At 49.6% G+C, this 23982-nt stretch overlaps 1 protein-coding gene and 1 long non-coding RNA gene across 7 annotated transcripts in view; one reads left to right on the plus strand and one right to left on the minus strand.

Moving 5' to 3' along the window:
- Positions 1-23982, plus strand: part of LOC148386589 (uncharacterized) — a 29294-nt gene that overhangs the window by 1429 nt on the left and 3883 nt on the right. For 3 of the 6 annotated variants that reach the window (XR_015863022.1, XR_015863018.1, XR_015863019.1), the window contains 8 exons: positions 1907-1970; positions 7414-7562; positions 8973-9103; positions 15900-16086; positions 16859-17025; positions 21618-21792; positions 22605-22777; positions 22901-23049. This is a non-coding gene — a long non-coding RNA (uncharacterized LOC148386589). Of the gene's footprint in view, positions 1-1906; positions 1971-7413; positions 7563-8972; positions 9104-15899; positions 16087-16858; positions 17026-21617; positions 21793-22604; positions 22778-22839; positions 23050-23982 lie in introns of all 6 variants that reach the window. The other 3 variants (XR_015863021.1, XR_015863023.1, XR_015863024.1) reach the window with 3 other exon arrangements.
- fgfr4 (fibroblast growth factor receptor 4) lies at positions 6246-16320 on the minus strand. The gene is made up of 20 exons (XM_088398340.1): positions 15760-16320; positions 14569-14749; positions 12791-12960; positions 12528-12720; positions 12015-12275; positions 11859-11939; positions 11614-11780; positions 11417-11540; positions 10526-10716; positions 10320-10458; positions 10050-10243; positions 9840-9985; positions 9485-9606; positions 9304-9414; positions 9037-9227; positions 7929-8051; positions 7623-7693; positions 7412-7549; positions 7247-7352; positions 6246-6851 (listed from the first exon to the last, which is right to left on the minus strand). Exons 2-20 carry the CDS (start codon positions 14657-14659, stop codon positions 6675-6677), a joined length of 2796 nt encoding a protein of 931 aa, XP_088254466.1. The 5' UTR covers positions 14660-14749; positions 15760-16320; the 3' UTR covers positions 6246-6674.

The following is a 23982-nucleotide window of genomic DNA, read 5'->3' on the forward strand; positions in this document are numbered from 1 at the left end:
CCTTGTGTTGGCCGGAGCTGTTATGTTTTCATGGTGCATTTCCCCTCTTACGTTCTGCAGCGCTTAACAGCGGCAGATTAGCATAACAGTCTCCACAGGAACCTTGTCAGCATTAAAACGCCACTTCCTCTGCAAGCGCTTTAACTGCATAATCTGCCCCCCCCCAAAACAAAAACCTCGGCAAGCCCTCCCTTGACCCACCGGTGCTGACGGCATCGTTAATGATGCGGGCCGGTTCCGCACGCCACCGATGCCTTGTTGAACCGGGTCGGCTTTTTCTCCATTTCCTTTCACTGCAAATTGATGCAGGGCTGGATGGAATTTAAGTATGCTGAACTTCATGCTGAAAATAAAAAAGAAATGCTAGCTAACAAATAATAGCAGTATCATAGTATTAGTGCCACTATATTAAAAAAAATTGGTTAATAAATGAAAAAAATTGATCGGAATAGTATAAGAAGCAAAAAAAATTGAGAAAGGAGGATAAAATACAAGGACTGCTTCTTAATGGAGTTTATGTTTTTTGCTGGTCAAGCAAAAAGCAGCACTGATGTGTTTGACCACAATGTTTGCAGTTGCGCAACCACAAAGGAAGCCATTTCTCTCCCCCCCCCCCCCAAAAGCCCACCAAGCACGAATTCCAAAAAGCCGCCGCTCAACGTTACACAAGCCAACAAAAACGCGTGTTTGAGGCACAAGTGAGGTTTGCATGGCTGCCACGTCTGGCCGCCAAAACTCCGACCGGAGGCTTATTAAGACGCGCTCATCGGATTGTTGCAAAACAAAAGGCTCTTGTTTGATTTTTGGGAGTCGTCCGTTTTCCCAAGTTCCCACATCCGGACGGCGACGCAGCTCTGAGGACGGGGAACAGGTGGATGTGCAGTCTCCGTCAGCTGGAGTCTGCACCGCTCTCTCAAATCGAAAGAATTATTTGATAAAAGCATGTCAAAAAGATTGCGCAAGAATGGCGTTCGTAACATAACGGGCCAGAGGCTCGACAAGAGAGGAAACGGAGCGGAGTGCATATTTTGAACCGGGGATCAGGTTTCGCCCCTCAGCCGCGGCGCACCGGATAGATTTGATTACGGCAACTGCCGCCGGCCAAATCTAATTAGCACGTTATTCGCAACAGGATGTCCGCCTCGTGTTTCAGCGGCGGGCCTCTGTCCCGTGATGCGAGTTTTTGGAAAGCCTCGGAAATGGGGGGAAATGGGCCGGAAAACAGCGAGCTGGGAAAGACAGACGACGTCAGTCCTGAGCCGTCTTGTCCCGCTCCCTTCGGGTCCAGGTCGCGGATCCGATTGGCCGACTAAACGTCTAAAGCACCTTTCCCAGCGAGCCAAATCCCTCCAGCAGATTTTTGGTTTTAGCAACCATGTGATGTGTAATCAGTGAGCGGAGGGGTCGAAGGTTAAAGTTCAGACCCCTGTGCCTGATCCGGCCGCCGATACACTCTCACGGAGCCTCCCAAAAGAAGTCCATCTTGCATTCCGTCAGGTGCCTTGCACAGTGCAACGGCCTCTGGGCCTGGGGGGGGTCATGTGACTCCAATGCATGTCAGAGGTTAAACTCACCCCACTCACCTTTGCTGCCGTCATCTTGTTCATTCCCATCCCAATGTGACCTCATGCGTGACTTGAGATCGTTTCATGCCAATTCTAGCAGATGGCAAACCTACCCCCCAAAAAAATGGTGGCAGAACATTGCAGCATGTTTGTGAAATCTCCCAGCTGGCCAGGCGCAGGTCCGGGCCTCAAAAATGGCTTCCGGGGACATGCGACCTCACGGGTCAAAGGTCAGAGGGCCGCGCTCCTTCCTCGGGACAAAGCTGCCATTGAGTCCGAGTGGTGCCGGAGCGGTTGGCGGTCCACTTTCACTAAAACTAATGTGTGTTTTCTGTTGGCAGGCAAGACGTCACTCAAGATGAGACAAAGTTGGACTTCAAGCCGTGTCAACATAAAGAATAGCAGGTAAGGTCTTCCAGGATTGTTTGCCCGGGTGGCTGCTCGCCACTTACAGCCGTGAAGGCAATAGTGCGGAGCGAAACACCTAACCCCCCCCACTCCCCACGTGCACTTCAACTTACAATGGCGGCGTTTGTCCAGGCGGAGGTCTTGACTCTCACGGCCTTCAAAACAACAGCTGGCCGTGGAGGAAGGGTGCGAGATAAGCTGAGCGGGGAGAGAGCGGAAGGGAGAGTGAGGGGAGGGACAAAGGCGAGCCGACCGCCAGACGGGCGCACTTGTTCTCAGACTGCTCCTTTTAGACAACTCAGAAGGGAAAAAAAAAAAAAGACATTATCACCCACGTGATTCACCGGACACTTCATTAGGTACACCTTGCACAGTCCAAGGTCACATTGCTCATGTTTTGAAATGACTTTTTTTTTTTTTTTTTTAATAAACTGCCTTGTTTTTTCACAAATGTGTACCTAATGAAGTGGCTGGTCCCTAATATTTTGAAACATGCCCTTGGAGGCCCAGCGCACAGCCTGAAGATGTTTTCAGCTGTTGCTCGTATAAGTGCCTCCTTTGTTCCCTCGGAGATTTGGGCTTCAGCCGCCTTCCGTCCTCCTGTCTGCTTTTCTATCTCCTTCTTATCGTGCATCCTCATCCTGCACCTCAGCACAAACGTCCCGTTTGATCCCGACCCCGGCCGAAGTCAGACCCTCGGATCCCCCCCCCCTTTCGGGTCTTGCTCCCCCAAGGCTTGTTCTCGCTGTCAACGCGCCACTTGAGGCAGGCCACCAAACGAGTACGATTCTCCGTTTTTGCGCCAGTTTACTTTTATACGAGAATTCTGTACAATCTTAGTCGTTTTCTTCCCCTTCTTTCAACAACGACTACTTTGAGTGACTTTCGGCCCATTAAAGAGAGGCCCTCCAGTTACCAAGTGGCGCCCCGCTCGCTCTCCTAAAGTGCCTTATTTAGACGGAAACCACCCACTTGTCACATCTCGGCAGCCAGCGCTCGCCGTTCCCGCTCGCCGCCAAAGAGGAAAAGAAACACACACACACATTGACTTCTTTACCCTCCGCTTGAATCATGTCCTTCATCGGATGGTGAACCTCACAGGGCGATTTTTGCAACGCTGTCGACGGGGCTCATGAAAAGAGCGACTGTGCAAAAAAAAAAAATAATTACTACTCCCGGCAGTTGGCACACACCCTGGAAGAGTCTTTCGCTAACAGTAAGATAGCTCACTTGTGACACGAAGCGCCCCCTAGCGATGACATCTCTACAATTAGGCCTTTTTGGGATTGAGTTTTACTTTAAGGCAGATTTTGGCCAGCTCCGTATTGAAATGGAAGGTCAATGAATTGGCGCGCGTGCGCTAATGTCTTTTGACGCGCAGTTGTCGTAACAATTTTCGGACTAATGCGAGGCAGATGCGCGTCATGCTTCTGTGCGCCGAGCGGGAGTGCTCAGGCTATGAGATAATGGCACGCATTTTGGGAGCTGCTCTGTGTATGTGCCCCCCCCCTCCCCTTACTTCTTTCCGCTCAATTAAGGCCGCACATATCTTGTCCGAGATAACTCTGGCATTTGTGGTCCCTACATTTTTGCTACATTGTCTTTTTTTGTTTTTTTTATGCGGATGCGGGGAACTCAGATGAGTCCCCCCCTCCCCCCCCCCCCTCATAAAAAGTCAGTAATGAGCACTTCTGGCTGCAAAGCCCAGCCCAGCTTGTAAATGTCTTGGCTGAAGTCGACATTATTGTTTCGTACCTTTTTGTTTTTTTCTTCGACTCAGATCCACAAGTTCTCTTGTTTGGAGTCACAACATGATCTTTTAATTCAGTTTGGTTTCGTGCGTGTGTTTGGAGGTGGAAGCGGGGAAAGTGTGTCTCGCGTGCACGCATTCCACCCAGTAGCTCCGGATCTCCACGCACGCTCTCACGCGGCACGTCGCCAGTCACTAATTTTGCCCTTCCTGCTTTCCTGCGGGAGAAGTGAGGCGAAGAGGAAGCGCAGATCCGCCCATTAGGCCGATAAAAGTCACCGTCTCCTTTCCCCAAAAGTCAACCAGCCATAATCACTGCAGCCGCCTTTTTTTAAGTTAAAGCAGATAACGTGCCGCCGTCACTGCGGGGGGTCTCGGGCCTCCTGAGTGCGTGAATGGAGTATTGAGCAGGTCGAGCGTCAACAAACAGCCAGGCAAAAGCCGCCATTCAGACCCCCTGAAAGCTTCTCGTGTTGCCTCCATCACTCGTCTCGCCGCGTCATCGTCACCTCGTTTTCGGTCGTTTTCATCCCGACGACACCTGAATGCAGCACAGCGCTCGTTACTTTGCTCTCTTCCTTATTGGCCAACTTCCTGTCTATCAATTAGTCTGCTGAAATTATAGAGCAATAAATGAGCGGGCGACCGCCGCAGAGACGGCTGGCGGGGGGGGGGCTTAGGCAGTCGGCACATGGGGGGGGTCTCCTGTCTGCAAGCTCCAACAGTGTTACCATTGAGTGAATTTGCCAGTGCGTTCATCCCCTACAGTTCTTATAAGACAGCACGGTGGCCTAGTGTTAACCGCGTGTGCCTCACAGTTCCTAAATTCTGGGTTCACTCTCAGACCCTGCTCAGCTCGGGCGGGCCTATTTCTGGATCTCCGTACAATCGTGAAATGTGAGTTAATGTCTGTTTTGATTGGCCCCCTACGCAAGGATAATGACAGCCTTGTAAAATCACCATCTTGCTCCACACACACTCCAGTCGAACATGTTGTTTTAAACTTTTAACCCAAACATTGAGCATGTTTTTTGTCCCTTCTCCAAAATATACCGTTAAAAATGTACGCCAGTGTTTTCTTACAGGCTATTAAACTAAAAGTAGAATCCGAGCGCCCACACGTCCATCGGGAAAATGAAATTCCCGTTCGCCGGACGTTTTTTTTTTTTGCTTTAATCATTCCAGTAACTGTGCGTTCCAGAACTGAGCACTTGCCAAACAGTAGTTTTAAAGTTTTCGTTTAAAACTCCGTAAAGGGACTTCGGAGATGTTATACACGAAATTCAGCCATTTTGTGGATCCTGTCGTTCTCTTCCTGGCTTTGATCACACAGATTGTGTGTCTGTTTGTGTGCACGCGTGCGAATGGACGGAATCCCGAGAACTTCCGGAGGTCAACAGATAAAGCAGAATTTCTCGTGCATGAGTAATTTCATACACACACACACGTATGCGGAGGACCACACAGCACGTACGCGTGTGCTACGACTTGTTCACGTAAAGCACTCAGAGGCAAAGATAAGGCGCGAGCTGCCGCCCGACGAGGACGGCCGCTGCCCTCTTGACCTCTGACCCCGCCACGTCTCGTCACGCCTCTGGTCTCGCCGCGTCGCCCCCTCAGCGCCCGTCTGTCTCTCGTCTTCCTCACGTCACTTTCTTCCTTGTTTGCTTTCTTTCCTTCTTCAGGCGCAGGTCTGCGTTGGCCTTCAAATGTGATTCATTCGAAAGATATTTACGAGAAAATATATTTTAAAATATTTGTAATATTTAAAATAAAAATATTATTGATTAAATAATTAAAAGAACAAATCTAAAACAGAACATTTTAAAATGCTATTTATCAAATATTAGATAAGATTCACAAAAATAAAAATAAAATGATGATTTTAAAGACGTTTTAACAAATGTAAAAAAAAATGCTTGGGTGGGGGCCACGTTTTCCTGCAGCTGCTCGTGTAGGCCAAAGTGAATTAAGACTTTCACATTTCAACCATGGCGTCCCGGATGAAGATAGGGGGGCATTTGTTTGAGGGTCCGGAAGGTTGGACATGTGTGTGTGTGTGTGTGTGTGGGGGGGGGGTATTAACATAATAAGAGCCCCCTTTCTTCATTTGCACACAAGCGCTAGCACGCCCGTTTTAAAAGCCTTCATTGTCCGAGCCGCCCGGGGACCCCCTTGCCGGCATTTGGGGGCCTGGGTGAAGGGTTAGCGGCCTCACAAAGGAGACTGGCCAGCCAGCGACCCCCCCCCCACCCCCACCCCACCTCCTTCCATCTCTGTTCCCTCACTGCTCCTCCGCTTCAAATCCATCACAGTGACTTTCACATTCAGTACACCCTCCCCCATCCATCAGCCACACCACTGACCCCCCCCCAAACCTGAGAGAAGATCAGTGACCTCATTATAAAACAAAAAAATAAAATATAAAAACATAGTGAACCACCCACACATTTGAGGCATCACTCCATTTCGTGTCATACAAAATAATTTATAAAGGCAATTGTATTTGCGTTACCACTTGATGATATATACATACAATATTTTATTATTCTAATATATTCACAGGAAATCATAAATTCAGGTACTTCCTCCAACTTTTTTTTTTCTTTTCAGAACAAGAGATCCTGAGATTTAAGACTGTTTGTTTTAAATAAGCAACACAAAAGTAAAATCTTATATAGAGAGATTTATATTTAACAATCGCTTCTTTTTTTAACATAGCAAAATAAATCTAAATATTTTTGTCCTTGTTAAAATAAAATCTCTTTGAAAATAACTTTTGGCGAAGGGTGGCGGGGCCCCTCCCTCCTCCGACTTCTTCTGGGTTTCGGGTTTTTGAGTGCCGTGCTTTACCAAAACGTCCTGGCTGTCGCTGCTGTCCGAAGTACATCAGTCCTCAGTGCTCCATTTAAAAAAAAAAAAAAAAAAAGTCCAAATGTGGCATGGGGGTCTTATCGGAGGGCCGTCTTGGGGTCCGCTCGGGGGCGAGCGTCCTGGTAGCCCAGCAGGCACGGCTCAGTGGACATCGCGTCGTGCGTGAAAACCGAGTCGTTGTCGGACGAGCACGAGCTGGACGTGTCCTCGCACGACGGCGAGTACTGCTCGAAGGGCGTCGACAGGTCCAAGTACTGCATGAAGACACGTGTGTTAGCAAGATGGCGCCATTGAGAACAAGAGTGGCCACTAGTGGTGGGAAATGCAAAGTAGCAGAACCGTTGGATGGTTCTACTGCAGAATTTTGTGACTGTGGGGTTTTTTGGAGCAGAATGTGGCGGGCTCATTTGTGGCTACTTTGTGATGCCAGAAGACATCTGTAGTTCATCAACAAATCAATAACATGTAATTGCGTCTCACTTTGGACCCAAAACATTTTATTTTGTTTTTTTGGGGTTTTGCGCCGAATTTGACATCCTAGTGAAAGAGTTGAGAACATGTGGCTCGCACGTGTGTTGCCAGATTTATCGTAGTATTTCAGCACTTGGCTAACATTAGCATGAGCACTTTAGCTTAGCATAGCACTTACCTCATCAGAGATAGACAGCAGCACCTTGTCAAGCTCCTCCACCAGTAGCTTAAAGGTGGGCCTCTGGGTGGGAACTGCATGCCAGCACTCACGCATCATCATGTAGCTTCAAAAAAAAAAAAAAAATTAGACCAGAGAAACCAACACCTTGCTACTTTTGCTTACAGTTCATGGGTGCAGTTGGAGGGCTTGTCCATGCGGTGTCCTTCCTTCAGCAGCTTGAAGAGCTCCTCGACGGGAATACCAGGATACGGCGAGCCCCCCAGGGTGAAGATCTCCCACATGAGAACGCCAAAGGACCACCTGGCAAAAATAGGTAAGCGCTTCTTAAGGACCGTCGGGTCATTTGCGACGCTCGGTGATTGTCGGCGCTTACACGTCGCTCTGATGCGTGTAGACCCGGTCGAACAAGGCCTCGGGTGCCATCCACTTCACTGGCAGGCGTCCCTGCATACGGACATGGATTAGAACTCCGCCCCCAGCGTGTTGCCGTGCCAACACAGCTGCTCGCATTTAAAACTACAACTTTCATTGTCTGACTGTAAAAGACACCTCCCCGCTAAAGTCTGGCCACAGCCGCCACCCTGCCCTCGTTTCTAATTACGTCCCATTAAGATGCCTGCCAATCAAGACTTGAACATCTGACTGGCGTCTTCAAGCACAGTACAGAGGCCAGACTCACGTTGGTGGTCTTCTTGTAGTAGTCGATCTGGTGGACGCCCCTTGCCAGGCCGAAGTCGGCAATTTTCATCACGTTGTCCTCCGTCACCAGGACGTTCCTGGCCGCCAAATCTCGGTGGATGCACTGCCCAAACAAAAAACAAAAAAAACAGAGGGATGAGCAACGGTGTGGATGTTTGTCTCTATGTATGCCCTGCGACTGGCTGGCGACTGGCAGCCTTTCGCCCGTAGTGAGCTGGGTCGGCTCCAACACCCCCCCCCCCTTCCCTCCTGTCCCGACCCTGAACGGGATAAGCGGTGTTGAGAATGATTGGATCAAGGCACTGTTTATTCGACTTGAATGGGTGTCATTAAAGCTCATTTTGGTTTTCATTCGAAATAGACTCTGGCTTTTTTTTTTGCCTGACCCGCCTCGGTTTGCGGGCCTCCCCATAATGGAGGGTTGCTTTCAGGCTCTGGCAGTGGCCTCGCAGCCCAGAAACCCGATGCCTCCGCCCAGACAGTCTGTTTGCTAACAGATTTATGGCGGTGCTAAAAGGGACAAAAGCCTGAAGATGGCGGGGACAGACAGATGGATGGAGGAGAGTAAACAGGCCTGGAGTTTTGAGACGGCGGCTGGCAGACAAAGAAGCGTGTTGATGAGTGACAACGGAGCATGCTGGGAAAATAGGAAACGAAAGTTTGGGGCGGGGGGGGGTTAAGAATATTGCAAAAACCACACCCAATTCAAATACTTTGGAGGTTTTGACCTTTACTGGGCAACCTTCTTCCTGTCCAGCCTCATAAACGCATTCTAGCGGTTGCATTCTCATCAAAAACCGCAATGAGTGGACCAAATCCATCGAGTGAAAAACATCTGGCTTCTAAGCTACACAAACAACAACTTTAAAGTCTCTATAAACACCGATCCAAATGTGATTGTGGTTCATCATTCCAGAAACCACTCCACCGCAAATTTTGACGTGATCTTTTGGGGGTTTTCAAATGGCTTTGGAATGTATGGAAGTCACAATTTATAGCTAAAAAATGTCTCTCCATAACGCAGATGGTGTCCACCTCAACTAAAGAGGAACTGGCTCAAATCTTCTCAGACTATACTGACGACATACCCGTTTGGAAGCGAGATATTCCATCCCTCGGGCCACCTGGTAGGCACAGGACAGCAAATCCTTGAAGGTAAGCTGCTCCTCGGGTACTTTGGTGACATCAAAAGTGTAGTCCATGCCCGGTGGCCGTCGAGCTCGTAGATACTCGCGCAGACTGCCTTTGGAGGCGTACTCCACCAGTACGTACAGAGGTCCTGGTTTTGCAGGGTAGACCACAAAAAGAAACTAGTTTACTTGGGTTCTTGTTCATCCCCTTCGTGTGGAACTCACCGTCCTGAGTGCAGACCCCAAGCAGGTTGATGATGTTCTTGTGTTTGTCCATCACCTTCATCAGCTCCATTTCCGAGATGAGGTCGGCGAGATCTTTGTCCGTGGCGTCGTCTATCGCCGTACAAACAAAAACTTTAAAAGAACTGCTTTCAAAGGTCCAAACTTGAGAGACTAGTCTTACCTTTAAGCATCTTAACCGCAACAGTGGTAGCTTGGTCCGAAGAGTCCTTGTTGATGCCGTAGGCCTCGGCCCGAACCACTTGGCCGAAGCAACCTTCCCCCAGAGGCTTTCCCAGTGTTAAGCTAGACGGGAGGACGCAAGTCGGTTAAAAATAGCATCCAAATGAAAATTGTACACAGCCGTAATTTGGGGCTCCTGTTTCCTCAAACATAGGTTCCATTTTAGATCACCCCCTGCAATTTAAAGTTTGGTGTCCTGGGAACTGAAGACCAGTGACTGCTTTTGGGGCTCAAGGCGCAGCAATTTAACGTGGTAGATTTGAGCACAATGGAAGATGGTATTTGGTGTATCTCACTTGTCCCTCGGGAACTCCCAGTCGGGGTCGTGGGGTAATTCAAACTCCATCACTCCGGCCAGCATGGGAGAGCAGCTGGATGAAAGGCGAGCCACCCTCATCAGAGACGCGCTGGACTTGCCTGACGAGTTGGAGTCCACCGAGTACTGAAACACAAGCGACTTTAGCGTCGGCTCTTGAATGGTAAAGACGAGAAACTTTGATACGCACCTGTCGGCGCAACGGGAACTTGGAAAGCTTCTGGACCGGGAGGGCATCAAAGGGCTCCCGTCTGGGGTGGACTTGCATCCGACACAAAACCACGATGACGATGGCCATGATCAGCGCCAGGAAGCCACAGGCGTAGATGATGATGTCTGTATACTTGGTCTCCATGGCGTCCACCGGGTCTGCGGCTTCTTCCTCTGCAGGAAGTTGGAAGCGCTTGTCCAAAACACGGCACTTTCTCAAATCTGCCACGAATTATTTTTTTGACTTTACCCGAAAGGACGGTGAGCCAGGCCGACTGGTAGGCGAAACCGATTGAATTTCCCGCCAGACAGGTGTACTCTCCCGCATCCTCCATGGTGACTTTCGACAGGTAGAGGACCTCCACCTCGGACATGTTCAGACTTCCGGTCTATACAAAACAGCAGTGAGAGGTTAGAGCTAGCGACTTTGGGACAAAACAAAGACACGTCACCAACCTTGAGAACCTGGACGTACGGCGTCCCGTCAGGGCCGTATCGGCTGCCGTTCCTCTCGATGTGTTTGAGCCACTGGATGTGCGGCTGCGCATCGCTGTAGACTTTGCACTGGAACTGGACGTCACTTCCCACGACTGCCGTGGTGTTGGCCGGTAGACCTGCTTGCAGGATGGGTCTATGGGGGGAGCGCTCTGAATGAAAGAGAGAAGCAAAGGTCTGACTGGAGATACCTTCAGGAATGATTCAGGAGCAAAGAAACATGCTGACAACCGGGTGGTCAAAACTGTCCTTCGGTTCTAATGACCACCGGAGTCTCTTTGATCAGCAGCAAGTCTCACTCTCTGATCTCGTTAATTGTCTCGTTAGTCCTTCCCCCCCAGTCGGCCGGGAAAGGGAAACTGACCCCGCTGTGGACGGACAGCCAACAAATGAACAAACAAGCCCGCCGCCCGCCTCCATCTCCAGTCACAGGTCAGGTAGAAAACTGCTTTGGACGCCCGACTGTCCACATCCCGCACACCATGGCTGACGCCAGGCGCCTCATCCCCTTTTGCTCAAGACCCCCACCCCCTGATTATCCCCCCCCCCCCCCTTACACTGGAGGCTTTCATTTGCAGCCGAAATGCTTTTTCCACAAGAGCTTACTAATGACCACTGCTGAGGCTGCCATGAATACAGTCAGTCAGATGGCATGGCTTGAAATTCCAATTTTTAAGATCTAATTCATTTTATGGACTTACTGTTTATAACCTCAGCCCGGGGAAACATTACTTTTTAACATTTTAACATACGCAAGCCAGTTCTGAACCTGTAAAAATGACGTCGGGAGCCAAGAAACGGGAAAGAACCCCCCCCCCCTTCCCGGACTGACACCAAATTTCGGAATCTTACCCAAGACGTCAAGGACATAGCTGTGAGCAATGGAGCCATATTTATTTTCCACCACGCAGGTGTAATTTCCTCTGTCCGAAGGCACAACGCTCTCCATCACCAGGCTCCAGTGTTGATGCCTCAGCTTGGAAAGAAAAATACCAGGCAATGAGTCTCAGTGTACAAAAAACAAGGTCAATCCAAAGAACAATTGTTACCTTGATGCCCCCGATACGGTGCTCGCCTCGAAACTCTCTTCCGTTTTTGAGCCAACGAATGCTGGGCATAGGACTGCCCATGGCTGGGCAACGAAACTTCACCGTGTTCCCCGCCGGAACGGCATACAGCTTCTTCTCCATCCGTTGGGTGTGGGTCCAGTAAGGACCTATCGAGACCAGACCAAAAGTTGCAGCCTTCAGTTGGACTTGAAAAAGTTCATTGGGAAGGCAAAGCAAGTACGCACCTCTAGAAAGGTAAACTTGGTCAGTTTCAATCTCGTCATCCAAGCCGTTGTCCTCGTCGTCATCCCCTGAGCCCAGCGAGTCTACAAAGTGATACGAGTGAAGCTTTATGATGACTTCAACTTCTGACGATGGATTGTTTTCCCCGCCGTCCTTACCGGTCACTGTGACGGTGAAGTTCCTCACAGGTCCTCTGGTTCCACGGAGGGCACACACGTAAACCCCCGAGTCATCGTATGTGATTTCAGCAATTTCCATGGCGGTGCCGCGGATCTGGATCCGAGGAGTGGGCACCAGGCGGGTTCCCTCTTTGTACCAGTTGACCGCCATGCCCGGCCGAGTGGTTATGTCGCAGCGCAATTTCAGGACCTTGCCCAGTTCGAGGAGGAGATGATCTGCGGTTTCCTCACGCAGCTCGTCTGTTAGGAATGGGCAGAAAATGGGTTGACCTCTTCATCTGAGACGTCTCCATCCCCCCATTGTATCTCATCCCCAAACAATGACATTGCCACGGAGATGAGGACTACTGACTGAGCGACCTGACCCCTCCCTTTTGTGGATTATTGTGAGACGGAAAGCAATCAAGCTAACACCGGGCAACCCCCTCCCCTTCTTGGAGGAGAGAATGACGCTAATGAACATGTCGCAGTGTGACACACGCATGATGTTACCTTGCGGGATCCTCGTTTCCGTCACGTCCGCCATTTTGGAACCCGGCAGGACTTGCAACCACGCGGACTGCATCGCTTGCACAGTCTTCCCTTTGTGTTTGCTTTCGGCCATGCAGATATATTCGCCCGCGTCGTCCAGGCTGATGTTGGATAGATGCAAGGTGTTCACCTTGGACGCATTTTTCTGCAAGGGCTAAACACAAAGCAGGTTCTAACTAAGGAAGGGTTCTCCAAGTCCTTTTTCCAGCCCCAGCTCCGCTCACCGTGATTGGCCTGAGACCCAGCACTCCTCCCGAAAGCCCCGCCTTCAACCACTGCACCTTGGTGGATGTCGGCCGGTGGACTTTACACAGCAGCTTTGCCTGACCGCTCACCGTCGCGGTGATGTTTTCTGGGTATCCTGGCACGATCAGAGGCCTGGACACGCGGAGATCTGGACGATGAAACATGTAGTTGAGATAGGTCGTGATGACCTGGCCCGGAGGCGTTAAGAACAAAAACAATTGTCGGTTTGAGTTGGCCCCCCGGAAACATCCGGCGTCAGGAGAACATAGTGTTCCTACCCGAGCGAGGCCGCTTAATGCCACCAGGAAGTGGTGATAGAGTGCCCAGATAACCTGGCTACTATCGTGTCACCATCGGCCACAGTGGACTCTATTCATCGGGTCAGTCGCTCCATTCGTGGCATATGCGCTACCCCGGCCGGGGACCTCCATTACCGCTCAGCCGCTCAGAACGAGCAATTTTCCAGAGCAATTTTCTGTTTGATTGCTTCCTGCGAGCGCTTAGTGAAAAGGCAATCTGTTCCCCTGTCAGTGAAGTGCGGAGTTTTCTTTTTTTTCTCCTTTTTCACGAGCTGCCGCAAAGTACACACACCGCTAATGTACCCGGGAACAAAACGCAACATTGAGCATTGGAGGGGGGGAAAAAAAAGAGACTTCATGGAAACACAAATCGGTTTGTTCGCAAAGTTCAGGAGACAGTCGGGTCGCCGACAGAGTCCGAGGACTCGTGCTAATGAACTTGCGGGGACGGTCGTGCCCCGCCGTTGAACTTGCGGCCGGGTGTGAATTGTCACCCAGAGGCGAGGGGGCAAACAAAACAAGGCACAAACACAAACAAACCGCGAGACAGGCGACCGGGCGGCCATGTTGGCAGCGGAACTAATGCGCTAAATTGTGCGTGAATTCAAACGTGGAGTTGCCGGGTGTCAAAACAAGAATGAATCGCCAAAGCGCCTTTCAAGTCAAGCTGTCGGAGTAACGAGGCTGACCAGCAGATGCACTCCCGGAGGGTCGGGGAAAAAAAAAATACCGGGCCAACGTTAAAGATGGCTTCTTCTTGATGTCGCCCCTGCCATTAGGAGCACAAATATTTTATTTTTTTTGGTGCTCCTTTATGCCAACGAGGATACCTCTCTGTGCCAAGGCTAAACAAATGGATTACGTCACGAACTGACGGAGATGTTCTGCATTCTTTCTTGTGATCTCCACATAACCCGTTCCTAGGTTACGTTGGAATGCACCCTGGAACTTTTTTTTTAACCTATCTCTGATCATCTGTCTTGCAAATAAAGTCAGGAGGGCGTCTGAGGAGCAAGCCCCAGCTAGCCTGGCCTTAGGAGAACGAGACAACCTCTGCTCTCGAACGCCCCGGAGCAAGCATCCACATTCTCGTTGCTCGGCCATCTTTGAATTTCCATGGAAAAGCTTTTTGCACTTGTTTGAAAAGCATCAATGAAAACTTGGTCGGAAGAGCACCGCCCCATCCCTCCCACTGCCGCCTTCCTCCTCTTCATCTTCTTCTTCTTCTTCCTATGCAGCTGGCATGCGACCCAGCAGATTTACACTTCCGAGCCTCGGGGCTTGAAGTGGATCAGGTAGCACTTTTCACGGCAGCCAAAACACACTTTGCCCCCTTTGTGCTATCCATCTCGCTGGAGGTGAGGCGACTTGGAATTTACAGTGGGACCAACCACTTTGGAATTCAATCGAGGGGGAGATGGGTCTGATTTTTGTCTTGCAGGACCATCCATCCTTACCTTTCATTCTTCCCGCTCCGTCGTGCGATCTGGCTAAGAGTCGCTCTGAGCAGCAGAGCAGGAGCAGGCACAAGGTGCAGACTCCGGCCATCCTGATCTTCCCAAGACGCGTTCAAAGGCTGCGATGCCTCACACACCGGCTCCTGACATCGGCGCCGCTCCTTGAATCTGGAACCTGGGGCTGCAAGACAAATATTGGGCTTTACTCCAGCGATCCTCTCGTCCTTTCTGTCCTACATGGTCCAGAGCAGGGCTGGTAGCGCCTGTTGTTTGTCAATGGCCGGGCCCTGACTGGGGAAAAACACTTGAAACTTGCCAGGGAGACAGACGGAAATGTGGAAGCGCCACGCTTGCAAACATGCCCATTTATCAATCGGTCCACTTTTCTGTTTGCGGTCCAAATGATGAAGACACGAGATGTTTGTTTTTTTTAAGTCAGTAAAATAGCTCATCTCAGCTATATCGTTTTTGATGACTCAATGGTTTTCTGTCGAGGTTATGTCGTGACACAACAAAGTCCCTTAAATGCTAATTATCTCCCGGGTTATCTGGCTTTATTATCACAAAAGACAACATGTAAATAAACCAGAGATAAAGCGGCAGTTTCATTATATTTAGTGATTTTTTTTTATCAATAAGAGAGACAAAACATGTTTATCTTGAAACTTTCAGCCTTGCTTGTATCAGGAACACTGAGGAATAAAAATAATAATTAATGCTGCCATTTAGGTGCTTTTTTTTTTATTATTACCAAACCCACTTTCACATCACATCTGCTTTCCTCTGTGTGTTTTTTTTTTAACTATTGTCGTATGGATTGAACTTTTACAGTCAAGCTTTTATGGTATGAAAATCATAAAAGCAGTGCTTAGTGTGTGGCATTAAACACGCAAAGCAGTCTGAGAGTCTCATTTAAAAAAAAAAAACTTTTAAAGGGTTTAGGAACCGAGCCACGTTGTGAGCATCCCTCTTTAATTACACTTAAAGTTGTGCGGCGTGTAAACGTGCCAAAAGTCCAAACTCCGCACGCGCACACGCATCGCCGGCCGGGTTCAATGTCTAAAGCACTCATTCTACTTGCTTCGATGTCGCAAACAATCTTTTGCACGTTAACTCAAATGATCTTTACATTTAAAATCGACTCGATGACGCGTGGCACTTTCATCCGTTGCAGAAAATGAATAAATGTACCTTTTGTAATGGACTTTTTGGAGGCGAATCACTCCTTATCCCAGTCATTCAATATTGCAGTCATCATTTGGCTCATGTAGTCCACTTGTGTCTCTTTCAAAAACAAAAAAAGCTTTCTTAAGGGGCTCTTGTATCCGCAGGCTTATAAATCCATTGGAACCAGCATCCACCGTCACCCCCCCTCGAGTGGCGACAGCTGCCGAGCCCCTGGTGCGAGCGAGGAGCGGGGAGAACCACTCAAAGAACATCCATGGAGGGGCACACAAGGGGAACCTCTCCCCGGTGACCGTTGCGACGGTTATCCGCGGAAGGAGCGCTTGAACCCGGGTGAGTTTCCTCTCGTCTTCGGCGCCCTTTTTTTTGTTATTAGGGCTGAGCCGGTGCGTCTTTTTACGCAGCGTCTTCTGTTGCCCCTTTTTTCCTCTTCTTCTTGTGAGTCGCTTTATCCGTGCGGAGGTCTCAACCGAAGGTTTGCGTGAGTTTCTTGAGGACAGCGAGTGGCTGCGTGCGTCCGCGTTGCCGCTCGGCTCCAACTGAACTGGCGCTCGCTCCACCAGCGCGCACTCGCAGCCACAACAACAGTGGTGTGAGTGGCTGGGGGAGGGAGGGGGGCGGGTGTGGGAGAGGGAGCAAGGGGAGGCTGCACTTCTGTTACCCCCTTCCTCCCCCTTATTTAGTCCCCTTCACCTCTACTACGCTGGAAAATAAAATTCTAAAAAAAGCATCTCCTCTACGATATATCTTTCCCTTTATTTAGACTCACGAAAAAGTCGCGTGCCATACCCGCTATAAATCAGGTTATTAGGACGTATATTTTTTCACAAGTACCCATTTATGGCACTTTAATTGCTCTTTATGCAAATATGGCATAGAGTGAAGAAGGGGGGGGGGGGGGGCGCTGTGTGGCGAAGACGCATCCAATTAAGTGGCTTTATTGAGTGAATGCTTTGTGAATTGCCCACATGTTTTAATTGCATCAGCAATGAAAAGGATTGGAGGTGTTAATCCCATTACCACCTCTTATTTACCCTATCTGCAAATATAATCATTTTTGAAAAATTTTTGAATGCTTTTACAATTATTTTTTGGGATTATACAGGCTCGTTAGATGGCAAGTGTTGCTACCCGCAATGCATCATGGGCGATGAAGTCATCATTATCATCAGACGCTCTTCCCTGGGACAAGATGACGGTCATAAATCCCAAGATGTCCTCCAAACAGGCAGAACTGACATCTCCAGGATGTTTTTTTGAGTACATTGCAAGGTCAGTATTTCAAAAAAGTTGTGTTGTGGGCAACAACATCTTTGTGTATGACAAGCACAAACATGACCCCCACCACCACCGCCGTCGAAGCTCGATCAGCGCCAGTGGCCATTAAGCGCGGCCCTTATCTGCTTTATGACTTCCTTTATTTGTGTACTTTGACTTTCGCCGTAAAACACCGTCTGACCCCGAGCGGTACCAAAGGCCAAAGCACGAAATTTATGTCAACGCTGAAGCGGCTAAAGCTAAACTGCACGTACGGCGTCCCTGCTTCACCGAGTCATTTGGGCGCCCTCGTGCAAAGTGGAACCCCCCCCCCTCCCCTTAAGTGGAGTTTGTCCGAGCGTGGCGGTGACTCGCTTGGTTGGTGCAGGTATCGTGTGACCACGGTTTGAATCCGGGTCATGACCTTTGTGGCTTATGATTGCCCCCCCCCTTCATCATACATCCTGCTGTCATCACAATAGACGCAGAGGCGCAACAACAATCTGGAGTTGATTTACTTGAGGACTTGAACAAGTGTGGCGAACCCCTCCCAAGCATGTCTCCTCCGTGTTAAACGTAAAAGCCAATCAGAAACGCTTTTATGCCGACAGGTCACGTGACCTCATTAAAGGCCACTTCAGTCACATGCAAATGGCGGCGATAATGGTAAAGATATGCTTTTGAAAGAAGATGCGCCATTGTTTGGGGGAGGGCGAGGGGTGAACTTTAAATGTGAAAGGGACCTGATGTTGCCATCATGTGCCCTCCCGCCGTGACACCGACTAATGAGCGACCGGCCACACCTCGTGCATTCTTGCTGACCTTTCGCCCACCTCACTTTCCCTCCCCACATAACCCAATCATTATCACCCCCTCCCCTACCCACTCAATTTGTTATCAGTTGTCAGGCACCAGCTACCCCCCCTCTCATTAGCATAAGTATGCGAGGGGGGGTCTATCATTGCAATCTGGACCCGAGGGCACCGGTTGATATCAGCCATGTCATCAGATAAAAGCCACGGGACGCCCCGAGGAATCGGATTCTATCACGGCAGCGAAGATAACCCCCAAAATACGGCTCTTTGGGTTTTTTTGGGCCAAGTTGGTCAAGTTCCAGCTGATTGTTGCGTGTTTGTGTTAATCATTACTTGGCGTGTTGGCAACACAAAAGGGACAAGTTGGCAGCACGGGATTTTGTCAGTCAGAACTGGACAAACATGCTGAGCGGACAAAAAAAAAAATTTTGTCGTCCGGTTGTTGCATGACTTGAAGTTTCGACGATGACGGATATCATGAAGAAGCAACGTTTGCCCTCGCCTCTCCTCCCTTTCTTCTCCTAATGGCATACAGCAGGGGAGGGCCAACCAGATGCCCCCCCACCATCCCATACAGATGGATGAACCCTGTTTGAACTCGGCCGCTTTAATTAATCTCCCCGACTTTGTTAATTATTTGTTTGGCCCGCCTTTGACGGAGGCGGCACAGTTGAACCCGACTCGGGATGAGTTCTTGCTTTCTTGCACTAAGGGTCCGCCATCTAATATATTTGTCCAAAATGGCTGCCTGGGAACAAAATGGCCAAGTTCCTTCTAATTTAGATTTTTGAAACTTGAGTGAAGGGCTACTTTCCCCCTCCAAACTTTCTAGGGGGCGCTACTGAGTATATGTGGGATGAGTACTGTAAATGCACCTGCCGACACGTCTAAAAGCTCCAAATGAGACCCCCTGCTATATTTTTGTCTCCAAAGATGAGACGGCTGGCGGTGAGCCGGTGGAGCGGCTCGTTCCAGCGAGTTGGCAGCGGCGGGGTGTGACCGGAGCAGATTAGTGGCCTCCAAACACGGGGCGCCGCGCTCAGGATGTCCATAGAGAGACATGTTTGGTTAACCTCGACGCTGAGCCGTGAGTGAATGCAGACGCCCGGCCGCTCGCACCGTTCCAGAGGAAATCCTGTTAACGTGTTACACATGCGTGGCGTTAGCCATGATTACACTTCAATAAACACGCAAGAGAGGACGGAAACAATTCGCTGCAAAGACGCTTCCTCCTCACGTCCGCGGGTGATTCATCTGCGCTTCTTTTTTTGCGCTCCCTATTTCTTCCTTTTTCTTTTTTTAGGACTTGATCCCAAGACTGAGCTAGATTTTGTCATCTGGCTCAGAAATCATGAGGTTGGAGCACACAAAGGTTAGAAGGGACTGAGGGCATCAGTGGAAGCCTCAGGGGTTGATGGCCGGGTTAAGAGGTGGCTAAGCTCGGGGATGAAGGGAGGCTTTAAGATGGAGAGTCAGTGGAAAAATCCAAAGGGGGGAAGGGGGCTGCCTGAAAGATTCTGACAGAATTTCTCGACGACTAAATCAACGTGTTGCTCGGCAGCAACCAGTTACTCCAAATCCCGTTCTTTTTGTAGTCGGTGAAGAAGAAGAGGTTTAGGAAGGACTTCCAACTCCAAACACTGTCGATCGATTCCATTCCCCATTCCAAGCTTTCTCCTGGCCAGATCGCTCCGAGTAATCCCTGGGATCAGGGCACCAGACCCCCCTGCTCCTCTCCTCATCTTCACTTATTAGATCAGGGCCCCTGTCAAGAAGAAGCAGGGATCCGGGGGCCTCATTGTTTGGCCCCTGATTAAGAGCTTCTCACAGAGGAGGATCAGGCTGATGGAGCAGGAGTCGAGGCCAGCGGGGGGTCTTACGGGCCACATTGTTTCAAGGCTTCTTCTAGAGGTGGACTGGATTTGGTGGACAATGAGATGTTAGACGATGAGGGGCTTAAAGCTTAAGCTCGTACTTTCGGGGCCAGCGGTCGAGCGTTTGTCCGCCCGCGGCTGATGACCCAATCCATCTTTAGATGTGAAGTGAGCAGCTTTAGGGGACAATGGAGGTCCAAATGGAGCACCGGGTTAATTATCTGCAGAGGTTCTGGGGCTCATTCTAAATGTGAAGTCAGCGTCGGATTTTTTATTGCTTGTGATGTTTGTCAACAAGCGGCACGGCGGCCATCTTGGCCGGCTGAAAAGTGATTGGCAAATGCCGGCTTGTTTTTTCGTGCTGGCAGCTAAACGGGAAAAGTTCTTCAGGAACAATTTTGACAAACCTCAGGCTGTTTCGGAATTTCTTCATCTGTTGATGAACATTTGAAATTTGTTTTCGTGGTGTCTAACGGGCATATTCCCAAACTGGAATGTGCCACGGTGAAGGGAGACGTCGGCGGAGGGCACGGCCAACGCGGCATTCCAAAGGGATTGAGAGGCTGCATGGGAAAACCAAACGGAGGTGTTAATCTCAACCGAGTGACCTCCCCCCCCAAACCCCCTTTCCCTACCCGCTCTTCATGTCCCATCATCCTCCAAAGGGATCCTCTTAATCCCATAGTCTCCCCACATGGACCAGGTCTTTCTCCAGCGTCAGTTATTGGCACAAAGGCCCGATCAAAGCCGCTCAGCTCGGAATGCGAGGAGACGTGTGTTTTTTTTCCTGGGGTGGGGTGGGGGGGGTAGTGATGCAGATTGGCCGGGCATCAAATAATATGTGCAGGAATGTTATTGTGCTTTGGCGGGATAGTAAAAACAGGCTTTGGTGCTGCGCCTCAATGTTTTGACAGGTTGGAGTGTCTTTGCCAGCCGATAAACAAGCTGCTGGACCGTCAGCTCCGCTTTGCATACTTTTGGATTTTGCGTACAATTTCTACTCGGGCGTCCTCATTTAAAAATGATTTTCGTCAGAGTCCACAGTAGCGATTATTTATGATTTTGATGGAGGATTGCTCGGCGGTCATTCTTTATCTAGAAATAATCATTGATGATGACATGATGAAATGCTCATTGTGCAGGTGTCCAGTTCCATTCTTTAGCGCTTCTTCCCTTCCACAAATATCTCAGTTGCGCGCTTGACAGGTCCAGCTCCATTTCTTTTCATTGGCAGCGCGTCAAAAGCAATTGTCAAAGGTCCCTCGGCGGGATTCCCGCCTCCGCTCTCCTCCCGAGAAGCGTCTGCTGTCAAGACTGCTCGCATGATTTTTCCGCCGGGTGTCCGCATCTGTGCCTGATTTGCACAAGAATAAAGAAGTCCCCTCGGCTAACCCCTGACTTAATTAGAAGCCATCTTCAACTGTGGACAAAGACGCTATCGCTAACAGCTAGGCTAACAAGTGTTTTCCAGGCTAACAAGTGTTTGCCTTCACGTTCGTTTCGACATCAAGTCATGAAACGGCGAAGAAGGCCACTGTCAAGTGCATCATTTAGGCACTTGTAAACAATCGCTGACTTTATTAGCCACCCTCAGCTAAATGAGCGCAGACTTCTCCTCCCCGTTTGAGCCGTAAAACAACAAAAACAAAAAAGTGGATTGGCGCGGGCATCCCGTGTGGGGCCTCCAAAGAGGAGGCGGGGCTGCGTCTTTACGAGGCCCGCTTATCGCCAGGTGTTAAACTCACTCCACAATTTGGAGCCGCTATCGGCTTTGAAAGACGGTAGCGCGGGGTCTGCGCTAATTAGCTTTCAAAGCAGAGCAGATAGCCGACCTAAGAATGTTTCCAAAAGTGGCGACGATGATTCTCGTTGAAAAAAAACGATTTTAACCGTGACTTTCCTGTATCTTGTTTCGAAGTGATTCCAGCCGTGCCCGTGACGCAAATCCCGGGCCCGTGCCATTAAAGCCCTATCTGCAAGCAAGCCGAGCGTTTAGGACCAAGATTACGATACGGTTTCAAGTGGAGGCCTTTCGCTTCCCGGGGGCTCTCGCTCGTATCGAAATCAAATCGGCAAATTGGAGTCAAAATAAGGTGAGCGTTTGTGAGCTTGCAGTCTTCAATGTTTTGTTTGTTTTTTTGGGCAGCGGGGACTCCAAGGCTCTAAGTGGAATAGTTCCGACTTTCCCAATGTTCTTCAATGCATCATTAGGCTTCCTATGCAACACTTGAAGGCAAGCAGCCGTTGCATTCCGAAAGCTAAATATTCGACAGGTTGTGATGGAGCGTGGCGAGGGAAGAAAAAAAAGGCATGACCTGGACAAAATGATTTTGTTGTTGTGCTCACATGGCAACTTTCATGCCTACTCTTTCCACAAGGGGTGTGTGGACTTTTTATATCCACACAAAGTTCCAATTTCATTACGGCCTCTGTGAAGACCTTTGAGAAATCGGCACCTCCTGCGGTCAGCCGAAATCAAGCAGCCTGGCCGGCGTACATAGTTAGGCTTTTGTCCCTTTTTTTTTTTTCGAGATAGCTTTTGTCTTGAGACAGATAAAGCAGGAGGAGGTCTCACACACACACACACTGATAACACACTAACCTTTGATGTAAATCCTGCAGGGAAGAAGATGCAAGGGGGGGATTGGATGGGAGGAGGAACTACAGTGAGATTAGAGGAATAGCTTCAGGGAATGGTGTTTTTGTTTCAGGTTGCACACACACACACAGACACACACTGAATTTTTTTCTATGTAAATTCTTACAAGGTACATTCCATTTGTTGTCCATTTTTTCGACTAAACTTGCTCTTTCATTTTTTCTCCTCGTTTAAATGAACATCATGCAGCGATGCAGTGAAATCTGAGAAAGGACAAAAGTGTGCGTGTGTGTATACTTCCTGCAGGATGTTATGCCGTAACCCCCCCCCCCCTCCTGAGGATGAACCTGGAGTGCGGAGGCTCTTCAGTGCATCCCGAAGCTGACAAGAATGTGCATGTGCGTGCCTGAGTGGACATCCACGAGTTCAAAGTGTGGACAAGACGTGCTCAAGTGGAAGGAAGTCCCGCATAAACTCAAGTATGTGTGTGTGCGTGCCTGCGTGTGTGACTCAATTGACATAAGCCCTCATTCATGTCCAGAATCCGCTTGGCGTCCATTCATTCATCTGCCCTGACTGTTGGCGTCTCCATCCCCTCCCAGCAGGAAAAATAAACTTGACCCTTCGCATCCTGGCGAGATGTGACCTCCGACCCCCCCCTGACTGGGCCAGAGCGCTCCGAGGCTCCTCAGTCCATCCATCACAGTCTCTCCTCCAGAAATTCCTCAAATGGCAAGCGCTGCATGTTCAGGTCAGCTTCTCGTGAGTTGCTTCTCCTTAGCTAGCGTAATGCTAACAAACAATGTAAAATGCCATAGGCGGGCTAACACAATGTTATAAGTAGCATGTATTGGAATAAAAAAACTGAGGGGACGTCAAAAGAGGCCCATGTAGGTTCACACTGAAATGTCACTCGAATTCTCAACGACTATTTTGAGAGTAGTGTTCGCAAAAAAAAAAAAAACCAAAAGTCGAGCGAGTAACCCATAATTCCACCAGCAGACTTCTAAAGCGAGGTCGGCTCCGTACAAAGTGATGTTTTCTTTGCCTAGCTCAGATCTGCGCATGGCGGCGCCGCCGCTGCCGCGTCGTCTGGCGTTGGCTCCCAGCCGACCACAAAACACACTTTTCCCTGGCTGCCCTTGAACACACCACCCAACTCACACACGCCCTCGGAGGCCACTTAGGTCGAAAATAGGCTGCAAACGGCAAACGGCTCTCAAGTGGTCCGCCAAGAAAAATGTTTGGGTTTTTTTCTGCACTTGTTTACGACGGAGATGACTTGCCGTGCCATCTGTATTTCCCGCATCATAATTTGCTCTTTTCGACCCGCCTCAATGGGAGCCTTGTCTTCGGACCCTCCCGGGTTCAAGAACATCCATCTGTCGTCTGTTAGCTTTTGCCAGCTAACATTAGCATTTGCCAAACGACGGGTCCTGCTTTTGAGCATTGATGAAAAACGATTCATGTGATAACAATGAGGAAGTTGAAGATATCTGGGGTGGGAGGGGGTGGGGGGTACATTGCAAAAAAATCACAAGCAGCCCAGTGTTGGACGTGACAGGAGATTTGGACTTGGCAAGAGTCGGGCCAGGGCGAGCACAAGGGCGTCTGGCTCTAATTTACAGCCCTAATAAATCCCCACCCTCTTTACCCTCTGACCCCCCGAAGCAGCCAGGCAGCT

Source organism: Syngnathus floridae, chromosome 15 (assembly GCF_059516105.1).
Source record: "Syngnathus floridae isolate MCC-2025c chromosome 15, RoL_Sflo_1.0, whole genome shotgun sequence".
NCBI lineage: Eukaryota > Metazoa > Chordata > Actinopteri > Syngnathiformes > Syngnathidae > Syngnathus > Syngnathus floridae.

Excerpts from the sequence above, each read along its gene's own strand:
- fgfr4 (XM_088398340.1), bottom strand. The coding sequence starts at position 14,659 with ATGGCCGGAGTCTGCACCTTGTGCCTGCTCCTGCTCTGCTGCTCAGAG. Across the intron at positions 12,961-14,568 it reads CGGAGCGGGAAGAATGAAAG|ATCTCCGCGTGTCCAGGCCT; the intron begins GTAAGGATGGAT and ends TTCATCGTCCAG. Across the intron at positions 9,228-9,303 it reads TGGGGTCTGCACTCAGGACG|GACCTCTGTACGTACTGGTG; the intron begins GTGAGTTCCACA and ends CTGCAAAACCAG.